At 42.3% G+C, this 27,099-nt stretch overlaps 3 protein-coding genes across 8 annotated transcripts in view; 1 reads left to right on the top strand and 2 right to left on the bottom strand.

The window, feature by feature from the left end:
- sh2d3a (SH2 domain containing 3A) lies at positions 1-12,678 on the bottom strand. Of its 3 annotated transcripts, XM_046371068.1 has the most exons (18): positions 12,342-12,678; positions 11,153-11,179; positions 10,990-11,048; positions 10,715-10,872; positions 7,368-7,407; positions 7,136-7,252; positions 6,460-6,603; positions 5,630-5,916; positions 5,440-5,525; positions 4,539-4,658; positions 4,294-4,451; positions 3,946-4,140; positions 3,162-3,323; positions 2,784-2,899; positions 2,255-2,426; positions 2,050-2,161; positions 1,513-1,698; positions 1-662 (listed from the first exon to the last, which is right to left on the bottom strand). In XM_046371068.1, exons 1-18 carry the CDS (start codon positions 12,661-12,663, stop codon positions 469-471), a joined length of 2,655 nt encoding a protein of 884 aa, XP_046227024.1. In that variant the 5' UTR covers positions 12,664-12,678; the 3' UTR covers positions 1-468. The 3 variants fall into 3 exon arrangements, with proteins under 3 accessions (XP_046227024.1, XP_046227033.1, XP_046227042.1); XM_046371077.1 differs by lacking the exons at positions 10,715-10,872; positions 10,990-11,048; positions 11,153-11,179; positions 12,342-12,678 and adding an exon at positions 9,252-9,390; XM_046371086.1 differs by lacking the exons at positions 10,715-10,872; positions 10,990-11,048; positions 11,153-11,179; positions 12,342-12,678 and adding an exon at positions 8,887-8,908.
- The window catches only part of LOC124049447 (proto-oncogene vav-like), a 23,244-nt gene continuing 5,571 nt past the window's right edge, over positions 9,427-27,099 (top strand). For 2 of the 4 annotated variants that reach the window (XM_046371098.1, XM_046371127.1), the window contains exons 1-17: positions 9,427-9,563; positions 15,191-15,286; positions 15,381-15,497; positions 18,027-18,143; positions 19,973-20,031; positions 21,871-21,936; positions 22,350-22,458; positions 23,853-23,948; positions 24,042-24,110; positions 24,208-24,311; positions 24,405-24,504; positions 25,989-26,084; positions 26,202-26,270; positions 26,348-26,434; positions 26,521-26,606; positions 26,701-26,836; positions 26,930-27,039. In XM_046371098.1, coding sequence (XP_046227054.1) covers positions 9,561-9,563; positions 15,191-15,286; positions 15,381-15,497; positions 18,027-18,143; positions 19,973-20,031; positions 21,871-21,936; positions 22,350-22,458; positions 23,853-23,948; positions 24,042-24,110; positions 24,208-24,311; positions 24,405-24,504; positions 25,989-26,084; positions 26,202-26,270; positions 26,348-26,434; positions 26,521-26,606; positions 26,701-26,836; positions 26,930-27,039 — 1,520 coding nt within the window. In that variant the 5' untranslated portion in view covers positions 9,427-9,560. Of the gene's footprint in view, positions 9,564-14,240; positions 14,611-15,190; positions 15,287-15,380; positions 15,498-18,026; positions 18,144-19,972; positions 20,032-21,870; positions 21,937-22,349; positions 22,459-23,852; positions 23,949-24,041; positions 24,111-24,207; positions 24,312-24,404; positions 24,505-25,988; positions 26,085-26,201; positions 26,271-26,347; positions 26,435-26,520; positions 26,607-26,700; positions 26,837-26,929; positions 27,040-27,099 lie in introns of those variants that run through there. The other 2 variants (XM_046371108.1, XM_046371118.1) reach the window with 2 other exon arrangements.
- The window catches only part of ubl5 (ubiquitin like 5), a 12,871-nt gene continuing 9,589 nt past the window's right edge, over positions 23,818-27,099 (bottom strand). Inside the window, exon 6 of the transcript XR_006841420.1 lies at positions 23,818-23,844. The gene's annotated coding sequence lies outside the window, so the exon portion shown is untranslated. The remainder of the gene's footprint in view (positions 23,845-27,099) is intronic.

Genomic DNA, 27,099 nt, shown 5'->3' on the forward strand with positions numbered 1-27,099 from the left:
CAAAAATAAACAAATATCATTTATTGAATCAGAAACACCGAAATGAAAAACAAAATTTCCAGTGTGATCCGTTACAGCAGCTGTTTATATACAAATGTAGTGATCCTGTTGGTCCTTTGGAATCCCAAACAAGTGGTGTGAATTGTGTCAGAAATGCAATTGCATTTGAAGGAGCAGACACATGATGGTTTTTGGTTAATCAATGTCAGACTCCAGTGCAGCCCTTGTCACAGTGAAGGACTGCCCAGGGCCCTCACATTGCAGATATAACTCATTCCTTTGTAAGTTAAGTCGTCACTTGACGAGCTTGACAGACGCTCACATCTCAAAAACAACTTTTCTCTATGTCTGTGCGATCTCAGGGGCGAGATCTCCACCTCGGCTGCCGCAACACGCCAAGGTTCAAATAAAAACATTTCACTTTTATCTGTGCTTACTATTTTCCTCTCATGAAACGGGCCCCGGGGCTCAGGTTAGAGGGTCGGGTTGTTGTGGGATGATCTCCACGGGTTCCAGTTTATCCGAGAGGACACAAAGAATCTTGTCAAACTTCTCGTAGCGCTCCTTCCTGTCCGCCGCTGCCCCCGACTGACCCCAGAACAGCCGCAGGGCGAACTCTGTTCGGAAAGCCTCCAGCAGCTCAGGGACTGGCTCCCAGCCTCCTGCGCAAGCAGCGTGATGGACATTTGATCAGAACTGATATAAATTATGTCATTTCACAATGTACATGGTTTTTGAGTATAATACTCTATACTTTTGCACATCCTGCCAGAGCAAGTGTGTTTACTCTCCCTTACAACAGACCTTATGTAAGAACAGACTTCGCATGTTCGCAGTCTTTGTTCATTCTTGTCTGACTGAAGAATTGCAGCTTTAATCTGAATGAATTTGCTGCAGAAATCAACTAAAAGAAAAAATACTATAAATACAAATTAGAAACTACACTTAATAAACACCGATAAAACTAAAATTCTGTCACCATATCGTCTGTCGTTAGGTTGCCAATTTGAGGTTTGACAAAACAGCTGTGAGATTTTATGGCCATATTTTTGCATGGCAATTTGATTGCTGTCCAGTAGATCATCCCCTTTAAAACGCAGACAGTCAATCATGTCTGTCATGTCCTCTTGACCAACTTGCCTTTAGATCTTTTTAGTTTCCATCTTTGTATCAAACCAGTCATTCTTTGTTTCTGTCACAGTACATCACTGCTCCATCATTGGCAGCTTTTATTTCTTAGGACTTACTGCACTTCGACTGACGTACCGATTTTTTTTTTTTTTTTGCTGAATTCTGACAGCAGGAGTGGAAGCTTCATGGTGTCCAAAATAATAACATAAATTACTTCCTGGTAAAATTTTTGTGCATTAAACTGAGCAGAACACTTTGCAGTTTTGGAGGGGCAGTCTGTGCTCAAGACCAGATCTCAGAAACTCACAGCTCCTCCTTTAAGTCCAGGCTAAGGTAAAGTTCCTGTTGCGTGTAGCTCTGCGACCAGAGGCGTGTGCGTACCTGCGAGCAGCGAGTGTGCGTGCTGCTGATAATCTTGTGCGTGCAGGGCAGCACTGCGAGCTGATTGGAGGACATTGAAGAGAAGCTGACAGCCTCGCTCACTGTTCTCCACTGGGTCCTCACCCTCCATTGCCATCAGCAGGGGAACCAGGTGAGGCACAGCTATTGGACCCTGGACTACAGAGTCTTGAGAAAAACATGAGCACACAGGACACATTAGACTCAGCGCAACACATTCACTACCTAAAAACTGGGCCATAGTGCTATTTTTGTATCGCTTGTTTAAACCTGTCTGGAGTAAAAGATCCTGGGGACATGTGATTTTACACATCAAAGTCTGTTTATGGGTTTCAAGGAGTATTGCTATATATGTAAATGAAAGTTTTACGAAGTCTGATAAAATGTCTGAAGTGATGAAACAAGATCAAACAAACTGACGGCTGCTGTCGAGCCTGAAAAGTCGCACTGAATAAAAGCATCTGCCAAATCAATGTAATGGAGTGTAACAAGCCTCTCTCTTTAAACGCCAGCACTCACCGTCTCCCTCGTTCAGCAAGTTCATGAAGGGTTTGAGTTCCTTCTCAAATAAAATCGCAGTCTCCGTGTGGTTCCTCCTCAGCGCTCGCCATGTCATCTCCAGCCGCATTATCTGTATGCACAAACATACCGAGAGCGTCAAAAAGCTTCCACTTTGTCTGTGTTTGCATAAAAGTCAGCAGATCTTTAGTCATAATTACACCACCTGAGGCATGTCCAGAGCCTTCATCACAGCTGAGAAGGAGTAGAGGTTGTGAGCGTGTTCTTTCAGGGCCTGAGCCAATAAGATTAATTTATGTAAAACGGCTGCCCTCTGGCTCACGGTCCCTGTGCAGCCCAGGATGTCCACTGCGACTCCCAGTGCTATTAGATGATGCCTAAAAAATGAGAGATTAATGGTTTAGAGGAGTGTGGGAGAGAGAGTGGGCAGAACATCGAATAAGGCAGCTGGTGAAGAACAGTCCTCTCACTTCCCACTAGTGGCATCGATCCACTCGAATACAGTAAAGGTGAATGGAGTTTTATGGTGCTCACAGAAATGAACATTTACATGCAGCAACATCTCTGTCCGCTCCGTCCCAGTTATTCTGTATTATACACCAAATAATCCAAAGAAACAATTCCTCTGGAAACTGCCAATAGCATTTTCCCTCTATTATCCACAGGGACGAGGACACCGATTCTCAGTTCAGCTATCCATCTTTAAGTGCGTGAAGTGCATCACCCGCGCGTACCTTTCCAACAAGTCCTGTCGTAACTGGCGTCCGTGTGGCAAAGTGACGAGCTCCAGCCCTGATCCAACTCCCATAGTCTTCTTCTGCTCATCAGTCACCCCAACTATGCGTGCTACCTGCAGTACCACAGCAACGACAAGTCAAATGGTCAGTTCAGTTTGTTGAATGATTATTCAAGCTATTTCCTATTTGTGTACACCATGTTAAAAAAGAGAAGCCATGACTATCAAACTACTAAAAGTGACTGGAGTAAAAGCTGTATCTTTATAGTACATCTTACATTTTATTTGCATCATATTTATCAGGGGTGCAAACAACAATAAATAAATAAACTGAATCTGAGCATGTTCTTGGTGAAGTTTGATGGCTGAGAGCTACCTGGCAGTCAACACTGAGCATGTGCAGAGAGGTAGTTTTGGCATTTGATCGGTTGAAGAGCTCTTTGAGCACCAGCAGGACGCTGGAATCTAAAGGCCGGTTGTTCTCCGGCAAGAGCAGCGACTCAAACCTGTCCAACTGGAAACACGAATCCATCTCCACCTGTGATGGTGTAAGAAGGATATTAGAACACATTAGTGCAGTCCAGGACTGACCTCAGATTAGATTAAAAACACACACCGTCACACACAGTATCACTCTGACACCTGGTGGCCGACATTAAATCCTGATCAGCTTCTCTCAGTCACCATTTTAAAAAGCATTTTAGATGAACTAGATTCCTGTACACGATCTCTTACACTGATAATAAAGGTAGCTTTGCATGTTTTAGAATATCAGTGCAAATGTACTTTACTTTCTGATTGACATCACAATCTATTTGCAGAAACCTGAAACTGGCTTGAGTTAAGTAATCCGTCAGACTGAACATCAAGTCTGCATTTATTTTTGTCAATTCTACATTACTGTAGGCTGCAACAAGCAATTATTTTCATTTTCAATTAAATTTTCAATTATTTTCTTGATTAAGCAATGCATTATTTGGTCTATAAAACGTGAGTTCCATTTTTGTTTGACCAACAGCCCAAAGAATTCAAATTCTGCCAACAAACAAATAATACACTACATTTGAGAACTTTGACCCACTAAATTTTTGGCATTTTGCTTTGCTTTCACAGAAGCAAATGCTAAAACTTTGCTAAATTATACATATATTTATACAAACCTGTGGCTTTTCAAACTGCCAGTCTTCCACTTCCTCTACCTTCTTCTTCTGCGGCAGCAATGGCAGCTGTGATGATGCTTCGTTATTCTGTGCCTCCAGAAAGCCAAAGGAAGTTTCTGTGAGGCGGGCGCGGCTCTGCCACTTCTCCTCTGCACGCAGTCGGTCCACATGACCCTTCCGCTTGGACTGTGGCACCTGAACACAGCAGGAAGTGGAGATAAACTCTCCATGGAGGATTTACAGACAGCCTGTAATGCCTGCCTCATGTCCCCCAAATAGAAAGAAACCTGATGATGGAAAAACACGATCAGCTGAGGGTTGGGTTGAGATTTGGGGCAGTTGCCCTACCTGCACGACCAGCTCGCCATAGAAAGAGGAGGGGTCGCAGTCCCTTTCTGTGGGTGGGGGAGGGACGGTGTTGGGAAACACAGCAGAGACCCTGAGAGGCTTGGGAGGAGCTCTGGGGTGCAGCTGTCCATCTGAACCTCGCAAAGTTACACCACCACCTGCAAGGAGTATGTGTTCAGTATTTATACGCACAAGTTTTTTAAAAAGTCTGGCTATAAAGAAAAGCATTAAGGTGTGCGCGTTACCCAGATGGGTGGGGCGTGTGTTCCGCGGCCGTGGGCTCAGTAGGGGTTCGCTGCCTGTGCGAAACACAGGGGAGATGGGGGCGGGGCCAGAGTCCTCCGACTGAGTGTTCTGTGGAACACCTGGATGAGGAAGAGCAACAGACAAACAACAGAGTGATGTACAGATTCTGTGGTTTTCTATGGGGTTTTGCTCCATCCTCTTACATTAAGTCTGGAAATACAATACAGGCTGACCATGCAGGAAAGGAGACTGACCCTAACTGTCCACTGGATGCATTTCAGGTTGCACAACGGCTCAGTCATGCCTCTGTCCAGGTTCAAATGGTCCACAAATGTCTACTGAAAGCACTTTAAAAATGGGGCAATGTATCCAATATTGTTCAGAGTTGTTCTGCCGATACCTTTTCTGCTTCACGAACATACTGAAACCACGTTGCAGCTCAATTTATAATCAGTGCGGCAACGGATCCTTTCAGGTCGTACTATGAACTTTGTGAACTACGATACACAAAAAATTTTTTTAATCATCACTTTGCATCTGTAGTTTCTGAATAATGTATATGAGAGGAGGGAAAACTAGTTTTGTTGTACGTAGACAAAGACAGAAGAAGAGAGGAAGAAAAAGGAAAGCCATCATTAAACATTAACTTACTGTCAACTGTCGGCAAATATTCACATTTCAAAACATTTACAAGTGAATTTCATGCTTCAGAGATGATTGTTGGGCTTCTCAGGCAAAAACAGACCTGGCGTGTAAAGATGGAGAATTGGAAAGAAGAGCCCCGCATGAACTGCAAGCAAGACGCTGTGCTCAGAGGCTGGAAAGACGGCTGGATCGTGTGGATGTTAGGGATTAGTGCTGACAGACACACATATGTATTTAAGTTTCTGATAAATGTACCAGTTCGTAGGTTGCTGTCAGACTGGGCAGACTGAAGCGAAGGCCTCCGTCCCACGTTCTCCAAGTTAGAGGGTTGACTTCCGCTCCTGCCACGCAGAAAATTAATTCCATCAGAGAATTTATTTGTATTTGTGCACATGCAGAGTGATTCAGTGCACGTTACGCTACATTTCATCAGATTTCCCCCCACCTCAGCAGTGGATTGACGACCTGCAGTGTGTCAGTGTGTGCAGTGCTGAAGCTGCGTCTTTTGTTGGATTCAGTGCGCTTTTCTCCCCCCGCGCCGCCTCTGCTGCTTCCGGGCTCCGCGTGCTGCTCGGCGATGACGCGCAGAGGAAGGGTGCGTGTGATTGGGTGAAAGATCACAGCGCCGGAGGCCTGGGAGATGGGCCGGCGCCCGCCCACATAGAATCGGATCAGAGCGGGAACGTTGTCAAAGCGATCCTCCTCAAACTGGAACAGCTCCCGAGAGTAGCCCTATGAAGGCACACACATAATACATCAAGCAGTGCCTTTTAAAGGAATAGTCCAACAAAAGTAACAAATACTCAACCCTGCAGCCTACAGGAGGTGAGTGTTTGACTATGAAAAGATCGTTTAGTGATCAGCACAGTTTATTCACAACATAGTCCTGCCCTAACAAAGGCACAGCAAACTAAAACCTGGGTTATAACAGGTTACCATGTTTGACTGTCATTGACTGACTGCTAAAATATACGTTTGTTATGTTCGCCTGTGCAATACAATGAAATCTTAACTACATAACAGTCCTGAAAGAGTCCTGGTTTGTTCAGTTTTTGCTGACTCTGCGTCCGGCACTTTTGGGCTCAACCTCATTATACTGAAAGATATTTCAGTCCAAAGTGATGCCTTCAAGTTGCTGTTTTCCCACTGACCAACATTTAAAAACCCCAACATTAAATATATAAGCAATACAAAATTAGCAATAATTTTACAAAAAAAGGAAGTAAGTGAAGAATTTAAGAAGCTGTGTAACGTAAGGAAACATAAAAATGACACCTGTTTAGGACGAAGGGTCACTCGTATGATCTTAAAGTGCAGGGGTCCGTTCTTCCAAAAGCAGCTCAAAACGTAGTCTCCGGGGGCAGAGCTTGAGTCTCGGACCAGGAAGTCTCCATCCCTCTCAAACAGAGACTCTGCAGCCTGGAGACAAATCGGCAGGATAAGTGGCTCAGCTGGCTTGGAGGTTAACATGGGAATTAAACTCAGACTATTTGCGTTTTGGCTGGACAGTAAGATGAAAAAAAAATCAATATGTCTGTCAATACAATCGTTCCTTTATGAGGGTTATAATGCTCAATTTCTGTTCTAATTGCAGAGTTGTTCATTCAACTTTTGATAATTTTGGAGGCTGTTGTTTGTGCTTGGGGTTTCAACTGGTGTTTCTGTTTTTTAGCCTCCCCTCATTGATATAAATAGGGTCAACTGCATTAGTTTAAGCTGCGGGGGGGTTCGTCTGATTGCCCATTAACTAAACACACTTTTAATAACACCAGCATGCATGCACAGCAAATGTAAAGTATACTGATTCAAACAAAGGACATGCCAAAACCCTGTAGTCAGGAGGTGGGTCTGGCATTGATCTTTACAAGAAAGGAAATAAGCGCATATCTCAACTAATAGTTTTACTATGTGAAAGCGAGCAGCTTTGAGAATGGCATAGTCCATTGAGCACCTCTCGGCTCAGCGGTCCGTGGTACCATGCATGGCTCCTCGGGTCATCAGTGCTGAGCTTCAGCTCCTCCTCCAGCTCTTTCTTCAGCGACTCCATCTCTCTCCGACCACCAAACACCTACAACACACACGGCGGCAGCCCAGCTGTAGTTTCGCACTTTTTGCGTTCACATTTTGCATGTGTGAAGATATGAGAAGTGAGAGACAGAGAGGACGTTTGCATAACCCCTTACCTTCAGCTGGCTGAAATATGCGCTGACGCTCCTCCTTTTGCTGAAAAACACGAGAAAAGAGGTGATTTGGAGCTATAAAACTAAACCCCGGGGAGCCACATACGATGATGGTGCCATGTTTTTCATTTCAACATGAACAGGACAAAGATGGAAGGCCACTGTCAAGGTCTGCGTCTGTCATTAACACCATACAAACTGGGGGACTTTTAATAGCCTTCCTCTTTTTTCTCCTTCCTTCCTCCCAAAGCTTCCACCTTCCTGCCTCTGTAAACACAAGGCCCACAGATACACAGTTCAGAGAATCCACAAGAGAACTCAACACCATAAGACTCAGCCATCTGATGAGCTACTACCCATTCTAGCAGATCTACATCTAAACCCTCCTCTCTCCGTCTCTGTGAATACGTGGAATCAATGTGGAACAAATCATGAGTTCAAGGATTGCTGGAGGGATGTGCATAAACAGTGCTGTGATTTTTACTTATTTTCCCTGTTTTGACCCTGAATATAACTAACTATTAACGTGACAGCTCACCGCAAAATCAAAAATACATATTGTAGTTTGTCGTATTGATAAATTGTACTTAAATTGTAAAGTGCTTTTAAAATTTTATCCACTGTGGGCTGTCAAGTAGGGTAGATTAACTGAATTTGTTTATTTTTAGGGTTGCCCAATGAAAAGGCAAAATAGTTTGTGTTTGTGTGTGTACATAAGCATGTGATGCTTCAGTGGAGATTAAAGGGACAGTTCACCCAAAATCCAAAATACATATTTTCTTTCTTATGCGTAGGTTTACATGAAACTGCTCACAATAAGGTCTATGGATTATCTCAACTAACTGGGTCACAATTCGTTGAAAAAGACTGCTGAGCTGTTGAACTTGTATCTTCAAAACTCCGCAACTCACACCAAAACAATCTAGATGGTTAAAGAGCTCTACAGGTAAAAGGGAAAATGTGCATTTTTGATTTTGAGGTGAAACGTTCCTTTAACCTCCATTGAAGACACATACATGTGCACACAAACACCTGTGATGAATAAATTATTAAAAGCACTGCAAGTAAAATTAAATAATACCACAAACTACAGCATCCAAAATAAACACTGAATCAAAATCTCTAAGAAAAAACTCAACAACATAATGGTAAAAAACTAGCATTAATAAAGGTCGGTTGTGTGAAAAATAGGCGCACCTATTAATAACATGGCGGCTGTTATTGTTAGCTGTACGTTCAGTTAAATGACAGCAGAAACACACACTTGAACACACACACCATTAATATCCAGACATCCAGATAAATAAATCACAGCTGTGAGATTTGTTCTTAAGTGAAAAGGTGCAACATCCTGTTTGAGGGGCGTTGGCCCAGGTAGCACAGCAGAAACACCTGTGCAATGTGCTGAAGAGCCACTTTTGGGAAATGCAACCTGACACCATATATAACCATGTTCCACACATGTTTTATCCGGCTTCACCAGTCAAACTGTTAATCCGATTCCTCAAAGCTAAAAGCTCACATTACTGTAGTCCGATTACTGTGAACATGTCTCGCTCGTTCCAACCTGGGCAACACGTTCTGGCATTCTGAGTGCTAGTGCTTCAATATTGTGCAACAGGTAGGTTGACGTCGGCTCGCGAGGCTAAAGGTAGCAAAAAGTAATCAAAGTAAGTGACGACTTTCTTTAGGGCTAACGAGATTAAAACGAGATCTTAGCAGTTTAACGTGTCAGAAGAAGCATTACATGTTCAGAAAGCACATCAGAAATGTTTTATCAACTGCCGCAAAAAAAAGCGCACGCACTTAATCGAAAGTCTCGCGTTAATTAAAAATCTCATCGGTTGTTTAAAAAACGTTCGATCTGGCAGCGGCCAACGGTCCTACCTGTCAGGGCTCTTCACAGCTCCCTCGTGTTGGACATGTTTTACAGTTTGTGCTCTAAGCTAACGCCACCAAACAACAGCTGTGTGAACTTTTGGTGGACAAGCCTTCTCCTCTCCGGTCCCTCCCAGCCAGCCCCCTCGTCTCCTCGCCCTCCCCTGTGCGCAGTTTCGGACGAGTTCTCACAAGTTGTCCCGAGCCCTCCTTTTCCCCGCCCCAGGGCCCGGTGCTGCAACGCCGCTGTCTGACTGGCATTCCTCGGATACCGACGCAAGCTGAGCTAACACATCACCTGGCTACAGTCAGTATTATATGGTAGGTAGCTGTACAGGGTGGAATGTGACGGTAAACTCCACATATGGTACTGATTTAGTCTCTTCAGCTGTGCCATGTCCATCTGACAGACATTTTATTACACAAACTGAAAATTATTGCCCAACGGTGTTACAGAAGCAAAAGGCGTGCAAAGACCGGAACTACTCCAGGACAGCCACACCAAATCATTATTTAAAAAAAGTCCTCTTTAAATTATCAATAATTGTCTGTTATTTATTTCCCAAATGTTTACTTAGTTTTAAAAATTGCAGTTTTGGTAATTTTGAGACTGCGCATTAATATTGTGCGGTCGTGTGTTTATCAGTTATTTTACCTGTTTTCGACAGTGTCTCAGCCAATCAGCGCGCGGGGGGGGGGGGGGGGGGGGGGGGTTACTCTGGGACCCACATGTTTGGTTTACAACCTTTTACTTATCCCCAGTAGTATTTTAATTTGAGTTTTGTGCAGTAAAAAATAACATCTGGTACTGGTCTGGGGCCCAGGATGTCAGGGGGGCCTCTAAACCAGAGCTTTTGTATGAAGTGACTAACATTTGTTGTAGGAAAGCCAAAGTGTTCTGTCCAAATAGTGATTGTGTTTTTGTGTGTGTGTGTGTGTGTGTGTGTGTGTGTGTGTGTGTGTGTGTGTGTTTCAGTCCTGGAATGTTGTCTCTTTACAGACAACTGTATGGCAACAGTAATCTCACATCTGTGATTAAAGTCACCAAATCCATCTCTGTTGTTTAACAGCACAAGAAAGTGAGTGGAAAATCAACATGTCTTTTTTGTAACATGGGTGAACCTTCTTTTCTGTAGCGACCTGACAAACACACACATACTGGACTTTGTCATTCTTCACCGCTCAGTGAGGGGGAAAAGTGGCCAAAATATTATGATGTCAGCTCAGTGGCAGGGTGTGCTGTTTATTGTGTTAGCTGCAGCCGCTCCTGAGAGGAAGTCCATCGTGTCAGTCATCTTGTTCATGTACACCTACTTCACCTGACACACTATGACATATATTTTATGAGGCACTAGTTAATTTTTAGCCAAGCACACGTTTCCAATCTGGAGCTAGGGGATTTTTCAGACGCACAGCCACCCTCTCTTCCACCCACATTCACACACATACACCCCCATTGGGGGTCAGCTTGCCTGCTTTTGCTGTCCTGACGTTGTTCTGTATAACTTATAGTGTTGTCCTCATTCAGGGGGCGGAGCTGGGAGCAGGAGGCAGAAAGGCGGTGTTTTTTATCAGTGTGCTGGAGGCGGGGCAGAATGCTCTGACGAAACAGATCCTTCCTCAGCTTCACCTGCAGGAAATGATATTGACCCAAATAGTGTGAGTCCTGGACCTGCACTGTCTTTGTCTACCATTGTGTGCTATCATTGGTTTTTATTGCTGTGTAGTGGCAACTTAATGTTCTCACCACATCCATAGACGATCCCAGGGAGTACTTTCGGCTCACCCTGCGCTCCAGTTGCACGCCTGATAGGACAAAAGCACTTTTTAAAGGAATAGGTCAACATTTTGGAAAATGCTGTATGCGTATTGGCTTTTTTGCTGAAAGTTAAAGAAGAAGAAATACATACCGCTCTCGTGTTCCGTTAAATATGAAGCTGAAAGAAATAAGATGTGATGTGTTAGCTTTAGAGGTTTAACCATTACTTAACTTACTTTAAAACTGTTACTTGAATTAATTCGGGTCTCACTGTCTGTATTTTCAAACTCAGCGTATCAAGCAGAAAAAAGCCACAAAACACCCTAAATAAATTTATGTGTAACAGTTTGCTTTGATAAATCAGTTTGTACACGCTATGCATGACTGATGTCCACAGATAGCACGCTCTGCAGAAGGATGTTTTAGAGATAAGAGTTTATTTTTATGCCTGTTTCATAACACAGAAATATATTTACATGAACAGTCAGTCAAAAACTTGAATAAACTAATACCCAAGATAAGAATGTAAACCAAATCTGCATCAGTGTGTGCACTAGAACTGGGTGATATGGCTGAAATCAGTATCAAATTAGGCATATTTTACCAGCTGAAATGCATCTGTAACACAATATGGAAAAGGATCAAGTACTTAATGCTGATATCTTATCTCTGGTGGGATTTGTAAATGTGTTCATCTATTTGTTTATTATTAATCCAATTTAGGCAAAATTACTGTACTGAGAAAATGTTAAAAGAAATACTCCTAAGAGTCCAGCAGCTCTGTGTTGCTGTAGTTAGGCACGGCAGTGCTTTGAGCTAAATGCTAACAACACCTGATGTCTGGCAGGTCCGATGTGTACCTAATTAGCACCAGGCACAAAGTACAGTGGAGACTAATGAGAATGTCTTTAGTTTTGCATGTATTAGTCTTAAGACAAAGAACAGGACAGACCCGATGACAGAGCTGGAGGAAAATTCAGACTATCTACACAGTTATTAGAACTCATACTGTGAAGAATCTGAACGTCTCGTCCAAATTTCATGGAAATCCATCCAATAGCTGTTGAGATGCAATATTCTGGACCAAAGTGGTGATCTGACTCAAAGTAAGTAACCAAAATAAGTATTGTTTTGGTATCTGTACCAAAATTCAGACATTGCACTGGTTCTTATATCAAAAAGGCCAGGCTATAAAGACAGAATATTCATACTGATGGTCATTGCAACATTATGTGTTAAATTAAAACAAAAATGTCTGCCTGATTGGATGCAACACAACATGATATGTTTAAATTTGATAAACATTTAATGTGATGGTGCATGTGGCCAGTGAGTGTCACCGGAGTGTGGGTCCAGTGTCTGTCGGTGCCTTGACAGCTGATTCAGGATGGTTTCTCTGTGTGTTGCATCCTCTATTCCTGCATCTTTCAGCTCTCCATCTGTCACGTTCAGCAAACCCTGAGGAGAAACAAAATCAGATGAGTGAGAAAGGATTAAAGAGAAATTGAGAATTGTGGAGAGTGAGGCGCAAAACAAAATGGAAGAAGAGATGCATCTCCCACTTTCACGTACCTCCAGACCATAATATTCACTTTCTAGTGTCTTGGTGTACTGGGACAAGCCAATCTGTCTCAGCCACCAGGCGATCGAGCGATTATTCATGTCTGAACAGCAAAGACAGAAGAGATACTGATTGCATACCATCATGCACGTACCCACGAAGACGCACTCTCTCTCACACACACACACACACACACTCACACTCATGCTTGTACATGTTTTTTCTGCACAAGGTTTTGAGAAATAGTACAAACGAAAGAGTTGTCTGACATCAGCTTACTTTTACAAATCAGCCAACCAGACACACAGGCTGAGAGCCCTTGTGTTGTTTGCCTTGCAGCAGCTGCAGTATGTAACACCTACCTGTTTAGGGTCCACCGAGACACTATGGGATATCGCTTCTCTCTTTCTCCTTGTAATATTATCTATCTCATAATGCCTTTTACTTTTCTGACTTCCTGTCTGTTTTCCTTTCTCCTTTGCAGCTGCTCTCATCTAAGTTGTAACCTCTGTCAGTAAGTCTGATTCTCACCTTCTCTTTGCGGTTACGCTGGAAGCCCGCTCCCCCTCAAACCTTCAGGGTCACTCAAAAAGCCAATCAGATTGCACCGCGGGTGCACAGTACCCCACTGAAAACAACAAATCACATCGTAGGGATTAGCATGAGTTCTCAGGAGGTGGAGAGCGCAGGTTGAGGCCTGTCAGGAGAGAGCGATAGGGTTCAGAAAAACAAGAAAGGGGATATGAGAATGTTAGTCTGTTAGGCAGCTGTCAACATGTCAAGTCAGAGATGGGCATGAACAGGCAATCTTGTCTGTTCAGGAGATACAGTATCTGCTGGAAAATTGGTCGTGTGTGTAAGGCTGACACCTAGTGTTGACATTTGACTTCTTTTTCTTAAAGGTGCACTTTAGGCGATTTGTGGCAGTGAAAGTGAAAGGTCTGCTGACTGCTGATCTTTTTCTTAGGTTTTACTTACATTTCCTTGTAGTGCAGTACAAAGTAACATGTAATGGAAGTTCTCAAATTGCATTTCATTGTTGTACATCAGTACTTCCTGTGTTGTTAATCAGCACTTCATGGCTTGAGTTTCCAAAGTACTGGTTGACACTTGTGCCTGTTGATCCAGTGACCCTAAATAAGTGACTCCTAGATTTTTGTTGTTGTTGTTTGTTTGAGATGTTGATGAGTTTTGATTGTAAAGATTCCCAGCTGTGAATCGACAAAAGTGGCCCCATCCCAGTAAACTCGTGACCAGGTGCCGTCATTGTCTGAGCTCCAAGATTTTTCTTAAAATGACACCGTGGCAGCAGTTCATCTCTCAACTTGTCCAGCTTTAGGACAGACTTCAGAAATTAAATGTGAGTTTTTTTTTCAATATTATATCAATATACTTCAGTATCTTCCCTTCAGATATTGTAACGGGTTTGATCAATTTTATCTTGTCATTCATGAAGTGTTTTAGAGATGTGAAAGTGGCTCTTTCATCAGTCTTTGGGAAGACACTTTGAACCTGATGTCTCTAAATTTTGCATTAGACCCACAAACTTATAGAGCACACAGTATGCACAGATAACATCCTTGAAATTTGGTGGTTTTGTAAATAATGTTGACATTGTATGATATTTATTTTCAGATAAACTTTTTTTTTTTTTTTTTTTTTTTTGCATCATACACACATGCACTTTGACTCATCTGATCTGTGTACTCATATAATACACATCATTTCACATAAATACCACACTCTGGTTTTATCAACTTCTGCCGCTCGCAGCAGCAGCAGCAACAGCAACAGCAGCAGATTTGTGTGTCTGCATGTGCGACTGTGTGCATGTGTGAGTGTGTATGCGACTGTGAGAGGGCGCGTCAGAGGAAAAAGGAAGTTGCGGGATGAAGTTAAAAGCCTTCGACACAGTGCAGCTCTGCAGAACACCCACCACGGAAGAAAGGCAGAACGAGCGCGTCGAAGTCTGGCAATGAGATAATGAAAGGAAGACAGGGAGGTGAACATAGAGAAAGAAGACACAGAAGTTCCAGGAGACAGTGAAGGTGAGAGCTGACTGTGATATTCACCCTACATTGATATTCAGCTGGAGAACTATGAAGAGCGGCTTTTTTGTTATTTCACTGGGTTTCAAGAAGGCCACTTCAATATTTCACTGCGAAAGGACGGAGTGAGAGTGGCTGCTCAGTGTTCGCTGTAGGCCAAGTGATGTGTACTGATTTTGTTACGAATTGAATAATCTTAAATAATTTCCACATCCATGTGCTGCTTTGCTAAAATGGAAGGAGGAGAAGTTAAACTGTGACAAAGTGAGATTCAGCGCTGTTTTATCTGTGCTATGCGGGAGCAATGGTGATCATGCTCTAAGAGCTTTTGTATGTGTGAATTTCAGACTGAATGTCTTTAGTTTCTATTCAGTGTGAACTTCACAGATGATCTTAAAGACTTTGTTCTGGGCTCCTTGTAAATCTAATTCATAAGTGATTTACTGCTTGTTGGTGCTGTACAAAGCCATAGTGATCACTGGTTACTGAATATTGTTTGTGTAAGATTGGATATGGTATAACAAAATATCTATCATTCTGTCTGTCTACCTGTCCATCTGTCTGTCTGTCTAATGTTCAGGGAACAAAGATGGAGTTGTGGCGGCAGTGTGCGATGTGGTTGATTGACTGTAGAGTTCTTCCAGATAACCACCGGGTAACATGGGAGGGTGCCCAGGTAAATCTGCTGTGACACACAAATTCACACAACTGCACATGAGTACACACATCCTGTGTCAGATTAATTTTGTGTGTGTGTGTGTGCTGGGCAGGTGTGTGACCTGGCTCAAGCTCTGAGAGATGGCGTGCTGCTCTGCCAGTTGCTCAACAACCTGCTGCCTCAGTCCGTCAACCTGAGAGAGATCAACCTGCGTCCACAGATGTCCCAGGTAACACACACACACACTTTTCCTGCTTCATTTCCATAGACCATTTCCATAGCGATCAGAAGCCAGTGCTGAAGCCCTGAGGATGTCTGATAGGAAAATACTGTGATCTTTATCTGTCCACATCGGTAGAGTGTGCAGAGATTGCATGGGATGATGATGGTGATGAAAGAAAACTATTATTGAACCCCAAAAGTCATTATGTTTAAAAAGAAAAAACAACTTGTTTGGGGTATTTGTAGGTATCACCATTGCTGTCCTTAAAAGGGACAGAATTTTTATTTTAGAAACCCAATTAAAATCATCTCACGACTTTAGCAGATTGTCTTGTTTGACGCATTTTGAACTCGATGACTCGACAATCTTCAAAAATGTCTTGACAGATCAGAAGTTTCAATAGCGCACCTCTTCAGTCACACTGTCAGGAAGCTAGAACCAACAGCAGGCTAACTTAGCTTAGCATACTGTAAAGACTGGGAAGAGCAGTTAGCCTGTTTGTCAAACCATTAAAAAAAACATCTGCCTACCAGCTCACCAAATAATACCTTATATCTGTCATACACATCTCTTTATCTTTTATTTATTAATTGTGGTTACCCTTTGTAGAATCTGGTGGTTGCTTGGGTCTGCTCTCAGACCATAACCCCCTGTAAAAATAAATAACAAGTTACCTTACCTATTACCTATATTACTTACCTATTTTGAATTTTGTGGGGATTAAATAAATATATTAAAAAGTGTTAGTGAGCTTTGTGCTGGTAGGATTTTGTCCTGTCAGAAAGTGAATGAGCATATTTTTATAATATAAAACTAATCCTTTAAGAAATCTTTTCAGAAATTTCCTGGGTTCACTTGAATCCAGGCCCACACCAGAAACAAAACAGGTGTTTTACTGTTTGGATCACGGCTGCCTTTTTGAGGTTTTTGAGATATCATGTTTAATAATAAACAATAACACAAGAAAACCAGATTGAAACTACAACCTGGCAGATGTATTTAAAACAAATGAACAAAACAGACAAAGACGTGAGAAAGACAGAGAACAAGAAGAAGGCGTGACCACAAAATAAAAACGACACAGGCTGTCACGTGGTTGTCCCAAAATGTCTCGAGGGAAGTCCTTGAATCACATCTGATGGGATTCACCGTGCTGTGTTAAAACGTGTTCATGTGCAGGGGTTAATGTGCTCTGACACGTGCGTGTGAAACTCCGGGAAATCCGGTGAGGTCAAGAGTGGTTAAGAAACATCCGGTGATTAACAAGATGATAGTCCACCCTGACGTGTAGACACACACACACACACACACACACCTGATGACATGATACAAGCAGAGGATCTTCCCTGTTCTTTTGCAACAAGGTTTGTTGCTGTAAGATCGTACGTATGCGTTTATGTATTCCTGAGCAATGGGATGTGTGCAGCAGTATCAGTTAGAACTCATTGTTTCCCCTTTTCTGAAATTGGAGTTCCGCATTCCCCACTGCTGAGCAGACAGAGACACAGAAAGAGCAAGAGAGAGAGCAGCTGGTGCAGGAAGTTATGCAAACAGCGTGTCTGACCACTGTGGCAGTGGTTCCCTGCACTGTGTGCGCTGTGCTGTCTTGGTTCTTTGCTGATCGTTTTCATGTGGTCGTTGTGACTGATCAGCATTTATGCACCCTTTGGTTTTTAAGAGCAGCTCTTCGTTGCAGCGATGTTACTTAATGAAACAAGGTTAAAGACTCTGCTCGTTAGACAAACAGCAGGGCCAGCGAGATATTTAACTGATCTCACAATGCTCAACAGCATATATCATCATGTTTCATGTTGCCTGTGTGTGCTTTATGTGTGCATGTTTGTTATGTGTGTTATGTTCATGTTCTGTTTGTTTGATCACATTATGTTGTCTTTTAAATGTTTAGTCTGCTGCTTTAATGCTGTCGACTGCTCTTAGTTTTTTGTGTTTTTGCTTTCAGTCGTGCTTGTCAGAGGTCAGTCGGGTAGTTATTTGTCCAGATTTTGTTCCAGGCTGTACTTGCATAGTGCTTTTCGACTCTACAGGCCACTCAGAGCACTTGACAACACGAGCCAGCATTCATCCATTCAGCTGCACATTCAGACACTGGTGGCAGACGCTGCCATGCAAGGTGCCATCTGCCCATCAGCGATAACCATTCACACAAGCACTCACACACCAGAGTACATGTCTTCAGGTTCCCCATGTGAAGAATTCTACTGACTTTCTGTTACACCACCGTTGGGAATGAGGGTTTTTCTAAAATGCCTCATTAACCGGGGGACGGATTTCCACACATTACACAAAGTCATGTTCCCACCATCAAGATGAATTGTAATAACTTTGGTAATTCATCCAGTGCTTCGGTTTGTTTCACCCAACACCTGCAAAATTAATTACATTTACATGTTAATTAGAAACGCTCGAACGACAGAAAATTGTGGGGAAAAAAAATAATATAACGCATAAAAATTACAATTTCAAAATTGCAGTGGAGTGAAGGTAAAGAAATGTTTGTGTCTTTGTTTGTTTTAGTTCCTGTGCCTGAAGAATATCCGGACATTTCTGGGAGTTTGTCAGACGAGGTTTAATCTAAAAAAGAATGAACTGTTTGAGGCCTTTGACCTGTTCGACGTTCGAGACTTTGGCAAGGTATGACACCACCACCTCCATCTGTCTGTCTGTCTATAACGTGTAATGTTAACTCCTGTGTGAGGGACAGAAATTATGCACTCATACTCCAGTCATTGTGGTAGAAGTCAGAAGCAGTCCTCACTCCTCATTGCAGCTTGCAGACACCCACATAACCCTAACAGGAAGTAGTTTGTGCTTGAAGTGAACGAATGAATTCAGTATTTGACAATTCTCTTTCATTTTCAGTGCAGTCACTTTTGGTTGACTTTCTGGTTTATATGTACTAAGCACAAGGAAGCAGTGTCCTAAAGAACAAAAATTAGTTAACATGAGGTGAACCTCAACCTCAGCCTTACTCTAGTTTTGCTTTTTATTTTTGCTTGAGTTTATTCGATTCACAGCATGTCATAGTCACTGAGCTTCCCTTTTCTTTTTACTGCTTCCAGTCACCCAGTACAATAAAACAGCCTACAGTAAACACACAGGTATTGTGTATCATGGAAAAGATTGTTTACCCTGGTTATGTACATGTAAGGTTGTCTGACTGTTATACTGAAGGTTCTATGCATAAGTAGCTTTTTGCTGCTGGTGGAAGTGGAGCTAATCTGACCTATTTACAGACTGTTAAGTCCAGTGTTTCGTAACCAAGGAGTTGCACCGCATCCAATGATAAATCTTTGAGACGATTAATAGGGAAGGAAAGGCGATCAAAGTTCCACAAAATTGTTTTCATTTTCTCAGACTTCTCTCCAGTCTTTGCTTTTATTGTAAAATATTGGATCATTTGACGTCTTTTGGCCTAAAGTGTGAGAAAAATCTCTTTGGTGGAAATGCTAATAATTTTTGAATATTACATATACATTCTACCATGGAAAATTTGAGTGAGGGCACTACACTAGTTCAGGTTTTTGCCACAGATACTACAAAATTTAACTTAGTGTTCTGGCCTCCTGATAAACAGAACTGAAACAGTGGTGCCTTATTTCTGCTCCCCCGAGATAACGTAACGCATAATTGCATGACTTAATCTGTTCAGAGGAGTTTAGTGTTAAACAGCATTATAGTTATAGTTCAGCATTTTGGGTAATACACTCATTCGCTTTCTGGGAGGGAGTTAGGGCACAAAACTGATGCCATCATGATAATGTCTGTGTGTTCAGTGTGAATCTGCTGCTATCAGCAGGTAAGCTTAGCATAGCACAGAAATTTAAAATGGGATGACAGTTTTTTCAGCAGGGTTTTTCCTAAAATGAATCCTCCTAAAACTGTTATTGGTGAGCGGACTCGGGTTCCTCTGGATGAAGCCAGGTTAACTATTTCTAGTCTTCATGCTAAGCTAAGCTAACCATCTGCTAGTTGCGGTTTCATACTAACCTCTCAAACATGAACGTGGATCTCATCTAAGTCTAAGCAAAATGTTGAACGACTCCTATAAAGTATTGTTCATAAAATTATATGTATATTGTTAATAAAAAAAAATACTCGCTAGGACGGTTAATGTTCTCTCTCTGAACAGTCTTTCATTTGATGTCATGTCTTTCCTCTTTTCAGTACTGTCTGAGAAATATACTCTTATTTGGACAGTACACACACACACACACACATTGTATGACAGTCTTGAGTGTTTTTCTGATCACATCTGCGATCACTCATCGTGATGCTGCAGTTCTAAGTTTACCAGTCAAACTGTGCTAGAATAAGAGTGAAACCAGCTCAGCGGGAAGTTTTTCAGTGTCAGTGTTTGAAGTGTGAAACAGCTCTGACTGTTTCTCCACCAGTCTGTGTCTCTCTGTACACGATGCTAACTATGTACCTCCTGTGTGTGTGTGTCTGTGTGTGTGTGACAGGTCATAGAGACACTGTCCATCCTCTCTCATTCATCCATTGCTACGCAAAGAGGACTTCAGTGAGTAATTTCCTTCCTCTGTCACATAGTTGAAATGCTAATGCAGGTTTTTGGTGCCCCCTTATTGAACGTTTATAAGCAACATATAAACACTTAATAGATAGATAGATAGATAGATACTTTACTGATCCCAAGGGAAATTCAAGCATCCAGTAGCCCATTACAGCAGTGTAGGTTAGACAAAAGTAAGCAAACAAACAAGCAAACAAGGCCTAACTGTTAGTGGGAAAAATAGACTAAGCATACAAAATAAACTAACATATGCTACATAAAGCACAATAGAGTGGAGAGAAAGCAGGTCAACCAGATTGACTGTGTGTATAAAACAAGAGACTAAAGAGCCTCAGTGTAAACATATGTACACGGATTGCTACTCAGAAATTAGTTATAAAGTGCAGGTTAATTATGCAAAAAAACACATAAGATAAGGTGCATAGTGGAATAAATGTCCAATAAATAAATGTGATTTTTACGCCTGATGTGACTCAGGCACAGACTGTCGCCATGGTTACACACTATCATGGAGTTGTTTTGGGGGCAGCTGTGGCCTAGAGGTTGGAGAAGCGGCTTGTGATCGGAGGGTCACCGGTTTGATTCCCCCACTGGACGGGCAGGAAAAATTTGGGTGTGGTGGAGTGATTAATGGGAAAAAAATGCTCCCCCCCTTCATTAGCCGGCTGATGTGCCCTTGAGCAAGGCACTTAACCCCCCAACATGCTCCCCGGGAGCTTGATGCTGCCCACTGCTCCTGTGTGTGTTTCACTGCATGTAAATTTGCCATGTGTTGCATGTGTGTTCAACTGGGGGACAAATGCAGAAGACAAATTCAGTGTGTGTATGTAAAAATAAATATACTGCCAATAAAGTGATTCTTCCTCTTCTTCTTCAAAGAAAAAGGACATTTTTAAGTGCCTACTAATGTGCAGTATTTCGACAAGTCCAGCAATTTTTTTAAGTACTAAAGAATTAGCATTAAAATATACTTAAAGTACCAAATATAAAATGACTCATTATGCGGAATGACCCATTTTATAATAATATACTTCATATTATTGGATTATAATTGTTGAAGCATTAATGTGTTCATCACTTTAATGTTGCACCTGGTTAAGGTGCTTCTTTCAACTACTTCATTTACTTAATCCATCTAATTGCTTGTCTCACAGTTTACTGTTTCTTGCATTTTAATCAGAAGAAATCATTTATATTTATTATTGATATTATTGTTTTAAAAAAAATCAGAAAACGTGATTCTGAAAAAATGTAATTTTAGCCAAAAAGCTCAGTATCCAGACAGCAAAAGATCAGCAGGGCGGCAGTGCAGCATTGGCCCTGTGTGGGCAGATCGCTCAGTCTTTAATGATCCCTGGTCGGCCCTTTGTTGGCGTGCTGCTCCGAATGTGATGGAAACATGAGGATTCAATGGAGATTTATAAAAGTAAGTGTTACTTTTATAAATCTCCACTGATTCCTTCATGCAGCAGAAGTTGTGGCTTTTATTCTCTGTTCTGTCCAAAGTCAGACTAACTGATGTCAACACAGCCTGTTAAAACTGGAATATCTTTCAGTGAAGTCTGGTAGATTATAATCTCAACTTTAAAGGTATTTGATGACTATGTTTGACATATGTAACAGTTATGTGTAGTTTTCTTGGTGCTTAAAAACGTGATTCATTTACATCCATCACAACGCTGTATGCTGGTTTAGTGTGGTGCTGTTACAGTAATGGGGGCCTGTCTACTGATAGCAGCTACTTGATAACAATATTCATGTTTTTGTTATTCTCTTTACACTTTTCTTTCTCTCCAAACACACACTCACACACACACTTTCCTCCAGGCCTTTTCCTTTGGGAGGATGCACTCCTGATGATGAGATCTACAGCGGCCTGTCAGACCAGATAGAGTAAGCCTTTTTCTCAATAATATTAAAACACTTATCTTGAGCTCCCGGTTTATCAGTGAAATTGAATGAATTTTAAAAGATGAGGACAAATCTGGAGATCCATATGAAACCTTACTGATGACATGACATTGCTAAATATATGTGCTTCAGCCTTTCCAGGTTTGCCACACTAATAAGACAAATAATACAAAGTAAACCCTGTCCCGACATATTATTCGTCTACAGCATTTTTTTAAAAATGCACATGTAGTTTTTTCAGCCAAAACTTGTGAAAAAGAGGAACCGTGTTGTGTTGTTCTGTGACCTCTGACCTCGATGTGGAGTGAAGCAGTGATGCTCATTGTAAGGATCTTAATTCAGGCAAGACAAATACTATGATGGTGACAATGCTGTGTATGTACCATGCCCATCAGCGACACGGTAGATGAGGACGATGACTTATACGACTTTGTGGAGGACGAGGAGAACGAAGGCGGTGAGATCTATGAAGACTTGATGAGGACAGAGGAACACCCTGAAACTGTAAGTGGAGCCCACACAACATCCACACCCACCTTTCAAATCTGTCTTTGACTTTTGGTGGTTGTGTACCGTATTTTCCGGACTATAAGCCGCTACTTTTTTCCCACGCCTTCAACTCTGCGGCCTAAGCAACGATGCGGCTAATCTATAGATTTTTACGGGCTAACGGTCCGGTGATGCGAAGAGGAAGACGCTAGTTTTAAGCGTAAATTTTAACAGTCATTTTGCATGTCATGCACATACCGTCATCATGGAAAACACTCAAAAAAATGCATATGATGCAGCTTTTAAGTAAAAGCAATTGAACTGGCTGTCCAAGAAGGAAATAGAGCTGCTGCTCTTTATCTTGGCGTAAATGCATCAATAGTGAGACGGCAGCGTGAAGAACTGACGCAATGCAAAAAGATGACAAAAGCTTTCAGAGGTAATGTCACATGTGGACACCTGCGATTTATAGTCAAGTGCGGCCTATATTTGTACAAATATATATATATATATTTTTAATTTGGTGGGTTCAGCTTATACTCAGGTGCGTTCTATAGTCCAGAAAATACGGTAGTTGTATTGTAATTGTATAAAATCAAGTCTCTGCCTGATCATCAGTTTTGACTTGTGACCCTTAAAATTAAGCAATTTTTTTCTAGAAGCTTCCTGTCACTGGTTACACGGTTTCTGTCTTTTATTTCAATTTGCCTATTAGATACATTCACAAGTAAAATTATTCTCTAAAAAACAAAGGTTAAAGGGCAGTCTGGAGAAACAAATACAATTTTGTGTAGCAAAATGATGTGTATAATTCCCTCAGATTTATTTTGGCTGTTGTGACCCCAGGAACCGCTGACCCAAACCATATGCACAGACATGCGTCTCCATATGCAGATAGAAGAAACATTAACAGAAAACTTCAGTTAGCAGCCTCATCCAGGAAAGGCATTAAGAGTAAATGTCAGCTACATAATTCATAAAGCCACATGAGACACTATGGCTGTGAGACACTGTGACAGCTGGTGTAAATGAGGCCTTGCGAGAGTCAGGGTCAGAAATTAATAGGACCTCAAGAGGAAAAAGAAATCGAAATGCCTTGCTGTAGGATTGTATTCTGTGCATTTTGTCATTTCTGTCTTCTGTATTCATGCATCAGCTGGACTGTTGTGTCCACCATGAGCTGTGTGAGACAAATGGAACATCAGCGTCATCAGAAACAACCACAAATGCGATGCAAAAATAAATCAATTAAAGAAATGTAATTACTGATAAAGACCTCAGTGGTGGACGGGAGAACAAACAGACAGAACTGCACCAAGATGCAAGTTCCAACAAATCTTAGTGCTACTAATTGCGTCCTTGGCAGTTAACGTGTGTGTGTGTGTGTGTGTGTGTGTGTGTGTAAACAGCAGCAGAAGACTGGAGTAGACAAACGAGAGTGCTGCCTGCAGGAGATCAGACAGACAGAAGAGAAATACTCTGATACACTGGAGTCTATATTACAGGTGTGCACGTTTTCACTCTGTCGAACGAAGATCCGTGCGTTTACACACGTGTAAAATCCCCCACGTAACAACCATGCCTTTGTTTTTGTGCAGCACTTTATGAAGCCTCTTGAAAAGTTTCTCCATGCGCAAGACATTGAGAGTATCTTCATCAACATAGAGGTATGGGAGAGATGACCTCCACATCACAGTCATGTGTACAGGTTTACCTTCATGTGTTAACTTTGTTTACGTATTTTCCGTCTGCGTGGGTTCACAGGATCTGGCCAACACCCACCGTATATTGCTGGCGGAGATCCGCACTTCCATCCTAACTTATGGAGCCAAGAACCTGCACCAGGTGTTTCTAAACTACAAGGAGAGGTACACAACACACACACGCACCTGATTCTGTTATACAGTAACACCACATCTATGTTCTAGTATGTTCTAACGTGTGCTTATCCCCCCACCCAGACTGTTACTGTATGGTCATTACTGCAGTCAGGTGGAAACGGCAACAAAACACCTCGACAAGCTTTCAAATATGAGGGAGGACATCAGAATGAAACTGGAGGTGAGGAGGACACACTCCATGTACCATAACATGCACATGATGAGCAGAATGTGTGTTTTTGTGTTTTTGTAAAGGTTTGTAGTACTTTTGCACTCTTTGTCTTCTGAAACTGTACAACTTTCCCACATCCTAAAAAAAGCGAATCTGAAACGAGTGTGATGAGTCAGCAGGTGCAGAGAAAGAAACAATCCAGAAACGAAGCAGCGAGAGAGAAAGCACTTTCTCTCATTTTCATGGTTGTTTTAATGAACACTATGGGATAGCAAAATTGCTGCCCATTCATCTGAATGTAACTTGCATTCCTAACATACCATACTTTGCTGTATTTTTTTAATGCCTCCACTCTGGAGATAGCCACGGTTGAAGTCATTATGTTTTCGGGTTGTCCATCCGTCAGTCTGTCCAACTTCTATGAAGGTGTCATGCCTTGAGGGAATTTCAGCAAATTTGGCAGAAGAGCTGATCAGAATTTGGCGAAAACATGTCACAAAACATGTTTTTAGCCATAAATAAGGAATTCATGCATTAATTATGACAGAGGGAATAGCATAAATGATGAAGTGATGACACTTTATCCAAAAAATCGAAGGTCGACGTCAGTGTGACTTCATTCGACAGCAGAACTCAGGAACAGAAGTGCAGATTGTGACCGTCTTTAAGATGCTGAATTGGTGACATTAATCTTACGTGTTCACCTTGTAACTGTGCTGACTGTGCGGCTCTCCTGTGCTGATGGGTTGAACCTTCACGTTTTACAATCTTTAGCGTCTTTGCAACAACATTTGAATTATTGGAGTCCACCACAGACCCACTGGTTTGGATGACACTGAGCTTAAGATGATTGTAGTTGATGGTTGTGGTGACCAAGCTCACATCAGTCCTCTGTCCTCCTCTCTGAAAATAGTCCCTGAGTGATGACAACACTCTCTCGCTCTCCTGCTCTCTCTCTCTCTCTCAACCCAGCCGGTCAAGGCAGATGGCCGCCCATCTTGAGCCGGGATCTGCTCCGAGGTTTCTGCCTTCTAAAAGGCAGTTCTTCCTCGCCATTGTCGCCAAGTGCTTGCTCAAGGGGAATGTTGGGTTCTCTGTATTACTGTTTAATTAAAGAGTTTGGTCTAGACCTGCTCTAATTGGAAAGTGTCATGAGATAACTTTTGAATTGGCGCTATATAAATAAACTAAATTGAATTGAATTGAACGTGTTTCTCACTTGAAATTCCTCACTGGAATGAGACGTGTCAACATAGTGATAAGTTCCATTTCACCAAGAACTACACCTAATGGCTTTTATTAAATTCCTTCACTGTATATACACTGTTATGTGAGCGACTTGGATGTAGACTGCAAATTCAGTGTTACATACAGCACAGGCTCTAGAAGGTGATTCTGGGCAGAAGGCTTTGTCTGCCACGCAACATCCTCTTAGCAGATACGATTTACTGCAGATGCTCACTTCCTTCTCTCTCTCTCTCTCTCTGTGTCAGGAGTGTTCAAACAGAGCAAACAGCGGGCGTTTTTCTCTCAGAGATTTACTCATGGTCCCTATGCAGCGGGTCCTCAAATATCACCTGCTGCTACAGGTATGTTTGTACAGGTGTGTGTCTTGTTTGTGTTTGTGTGTGTGTGTGTAGCTGATGTGCGACCGTGCATGTAAATTTTTTACAGTTAGTCTACAATCAGTCTGTTTATGCCTGCAGGAGCTGGTAAAGCACACCACGGACCCTGCAGACAAGGATAACCTCCGCACAGCTCTCGATGCCATGAGAGTAAGTGGGAAACGTTGTGTGTTTAGGTCAGTCACAGACTTAAACATTCATTAATTCTTGTGTGTGTGTGTTTCCAGGACCTGGCGCAGTGTGTGAACGAGGTTAAACGAGACAATGAGATCATCAGACAGATCACCACCTTCCAGCTGTCCATTGAAAATCTGGTGAGGTCACGTGTTGCACTTTTTCATCTGCTGTTTTGTTCGTCTTCGCTGGTCGTCCTCACTGTCCTCTGTCCTCGTCTCTTCAGACACAGTCTTTAGCTCTCTACGGTCGCCCCAAGATCGACGGAGAGCTGAAGATCTGCACCCCGGAGAAAAAGTCTAAACAGGACAGGTGTGTGTTGTGCGTGCCTCGGTGCATTTTGACACGCGCTAATGCCACGTGTCTAACCTCGAGTTGTGTCGGTGTGCGTTTGGCTGTTCCTCAGGCACGCGTTCCTCTTCGACAAGGCCATGTTTGTGTGTAAGAAGAAGAGCGGAGAGACGTTCGAGCTGAAGGAGATCATTGAACTACAGAACTACCAGATACGAGATGAAACCACGGGAGAAAAGGAGAATAAGAAGGTCTTTCTGTGACTCCGTAGCACCACTTACGCCATTCTGTGCGTCAGTTAGGCGTCCATGAAGCTAACAGTGTGTGTGTTTGTGTGTGAGCAGTGGTCCCATTTGTTCCTTCTGCTGGACTGCTATGGGAGGTGTGGGTACGATTTGTTCTTCAAAACCAGAGAACTGAAGAAGAAATGGCTGGAGCAGTTCGAGATGGCTCTGTGGGTTATCACACACACACGCACGCACACACACACACACGTATTGATGTAGTGATCTCA

Source organism: Scatophagus argus, chromosome 2, assembly GCF_020382885.2.
Source record: "Scatophagus argus isolate fScaArg1 chromosome 2, fScaArg1.pri, whole genome shotgun sequence".
Taxonomy (NCBI): domain Eukaryota; kingdom Metazoa; phylum Chordata; class Actinopteri; family Scatophagidae; genus Scatophagus; species Scatophagus argus.

What these genes read in the sequence shown, in the direction of transcription:
- sh2d3a (XM_046371068.1), bottom strand. Translation starts at nt 12,663, where the DNA reads ATGAATAATCGCTCGATCGCCTGGTGGCTGAGACAGATTGGCTTGTCC. An exon ending in CGTCAGGACAGCAAAAGCAG is followed by an intron (nt 7,408 to 10,714) that starts GCAAGCTGACCC and finishes CGTGTTTTTCAG; the next exon opens with CAAAAGGAGGAGCGTCAGCG. An exon ending in GTCGTCAATCCACTGCTGAG is followed by an intron (nt 5,526 to 5,629) that starts GTGGGGGGAAAT and finishes TCTGCGTGGCAG; the next exon opens with GAGCGGAAGTCAACCCTCTA.